Source organism: Corvus kubaryi, unplaced genomic scaffold (assembly GCF_017639235.1).
Source record: "Corvus kubaryi isolate FWS band 111438036 unplaced genomic scaffold, C.kubaryi_AGA036_p1.0 37052, whole genome shotgun sequence".
NCBI classification, from domain to species: Eukaryota; Metazoa; Chordata; class Aves; order Passeriformes; family Corvidae; genus Corvus; species Corvus kubaryi.
In genome coordinates this window covers 134932-137223 of record NW_024581021.1, presented here as the reverse complement: position 1 = coordinate 137223, position 2292 = coordinate 134932, and the positions used below count along the sequence as shown (strand labels likewise).

The window sequence follows — 2292 nt, the reverse complement described above, 5'->3', positions numbered from 1 at the left end:
CCATGGATTCTGCATCCTTGCAAGTGTCCAAGGCCAGGCTGGATGGGGCTTGGAGCAAAGTCAGGGAATGACTCTTAGGAAGTTTGAGGGGCACAGGATCAGCCACATGAGGAGCAGCTCAGTGCCAGCCTTGGGTGCATCTCTCCCAGTCCTGCTTTCCGAAGCTTCATTCCTCAGTGTCCCAGCTGCCTTTATGCAGGAAAAATGGAGTGAGAACCATCAATTCCCGCTCCCCCACTGCTGCTTCCCGATCGTCACTCCAACAAAAGGAGCTTTAGGAGGACAGAGATGGATTTCTTTAGGTACCTAACGAGGTCAATGGGATAAAAGGCGGCTTTTCCTTCTCCCCATAAAGCTTTAAAATGGAAAGAACCCGCAGGGCGTGAGGTGTTTTTCATGGGATTTGGGGACAGCAACGCATTAACAAGCCCAAGTGAGTAAAATAATTACAGCCAGTGAAAAAGTTGCACGTGAACAAATTCCCTGCTGTGGTTTATTAGGATTTGATACTCAGTGGCTCAGGTTTTCCATGAAGTCTGAAGGACTATAAAAACTCCTTATAAAAACCCCCATTTCCAAGCTTTCCATCCAGTCCTTACTCTCCACCGTGAGCTCGGTAAGTTGTTTCCCTGTTTCTATTCCTAAGAAAATACCATTTTGTTGGGACTTGGAACTGGAATCTGGATCCTGCAGGAATAGCCTGACACTGGGAATTAAGAGGGTTGTTCTTCTAAAGGTTCTTTCTTGGGTTTGTTGCTGTTTTTCTTAAAGGCAGAGACAGATAAAGGAGTTTAAAGTTGAGCCTGAGATTTACAGAGCCTTGCCCAAGTTGGGATGTGATGTTTCTCCATCTTCTTCTTTGGTCCATATCTTTTATTTGCTTTGTTAAAATTGAGTTCTACACCTCTCCTTTACTGCAGGCCACTTATTTTGCTGGTTCAGGTGATAATTATCCAGGTTTGGATCAGTCTTTGCCAGGCTGGGAATGTTGGGAACGTTCAGTCTGTGGAGACCTCAGATCCCCTCCCAGGATCTGCAGGAGCTGTGGGGAAAGCTGGAGAGGGACTTTTCCTCAGGAACTGCAGGAACAGGACCCAGGGAATGGGGTCAGAGTGACAGAGGGGAAATTACAGTTGGACATTGGGCAGGAATTGTTCCCTGTGAGGGCGGGGAGGCTCTGGCCCAGGTTATTCCATGGATTCCCCATCCCTGGAAGCATCCAAGGCCAGGTTGGATGGTGCTTGGAGCAGCCTGGGACAGTGGGAGGTGTCCCTGCCGTGGCAGTTGGATGGAGAGCTGAGGGCTGAGAGCCAGAGCTCAAATTCCTGTGCCAGAGCCCAGCAGGGAATTCCTTCACCTCCCTCCCATGTTTTCCAGGATCCTCCAGAGCCATGTCCTACTACGGGTACCAGTACAAGCAGCAGTGCTACATTCCCGGCGGGATGAAGTGCTCCGCGCCCACCTTCACCCAGCAGTGCCACAGCCCCGGCGTGGTGACCTGTGGGTCCTGCTCTCCCTGTGCCCCCACGGGGACCAAGGTCTGCACCATGAGGAAAACCCTGGCAAGCCCGCGGTGCCCCGGGCCCTGCCGGCCGGGCTGCGTGGAGACCCACGTGGTGGAAGGCCACCACTCGTCCTCCTCGTCCTGCAGCAGCTCCAGGTGTCTGGACCCCTGCTCCGTGCCCTTCCCACAGCCCCTGGTGCAGGGCAGGGAGCTGTGTGTGCCCCGCTGCGGGCAGGCTGTGGTCAGGAGGTGTCCCCAGGTGTGTGCCCCGGCCCCCGTGTGCCAGGACAGCTCCTGCCCCTACTCCTACCAGTGGTCCAACAGTTACCAGTACAACTGTGGGCAGTAAAACCTCACCGGGGTGCCCGGGGGACAACCAGGGTGTGAAGAGCCCGAGAACATCCAGCACTGAGGGGCATCTCCCACAAACATGACGCTTTTCCTGCTGAAATCACTCCTGGGCACCTTTGGGAACCTTTTGGGACCTTTGGGAACCTTCTGGCACCTTTAGGAACCTTCTGGCACCTTTGGGAACCTTCTGGCACCTTTAGGAGCCAGCCCTTATTCAATCCTCTCCGTGTATTCTCTGTATTAGATTTCGGGGTCTCGTAGCTTCTTATCTCCTTCTCTTATCTCCCCGTGGCACGAGGAGATTTCCATGGCTGTGTGAAGGAGATGTGAGTCCGGCCACTCACATGGATGACACCACATCCAGGTGGCCTCAGTGCCACCAAAGGGCTCCCCACGCCAATGCCGCTAAAAAATAAACATTTATTTTCTGCTTCCAA

At 53.4% G+C, this 2292-nt stretch overlaps 1 protein-coding gene across 1 annotated transcript; it reads left to right on the top strand.

Moving 5' to 3' along the window:
- Positions 1-2292, top strand: LOC121661048 (late cornified envelope-like proline-rich protein 1). Its single transcript, XM_042020792.1, has 2 exons — positions 1-616; positions 1378-2292. The coding sequence occupies exon 2, from the start codon at positions 1392-1394 to the stop codon at positions 1851-1853; it is 462 nt and encodes a 153-aa protein (XP_041876726.1). The 5' UTR covers positions 1-616; positions 1378-1391; the 3' UTR covers positions 1854-2292.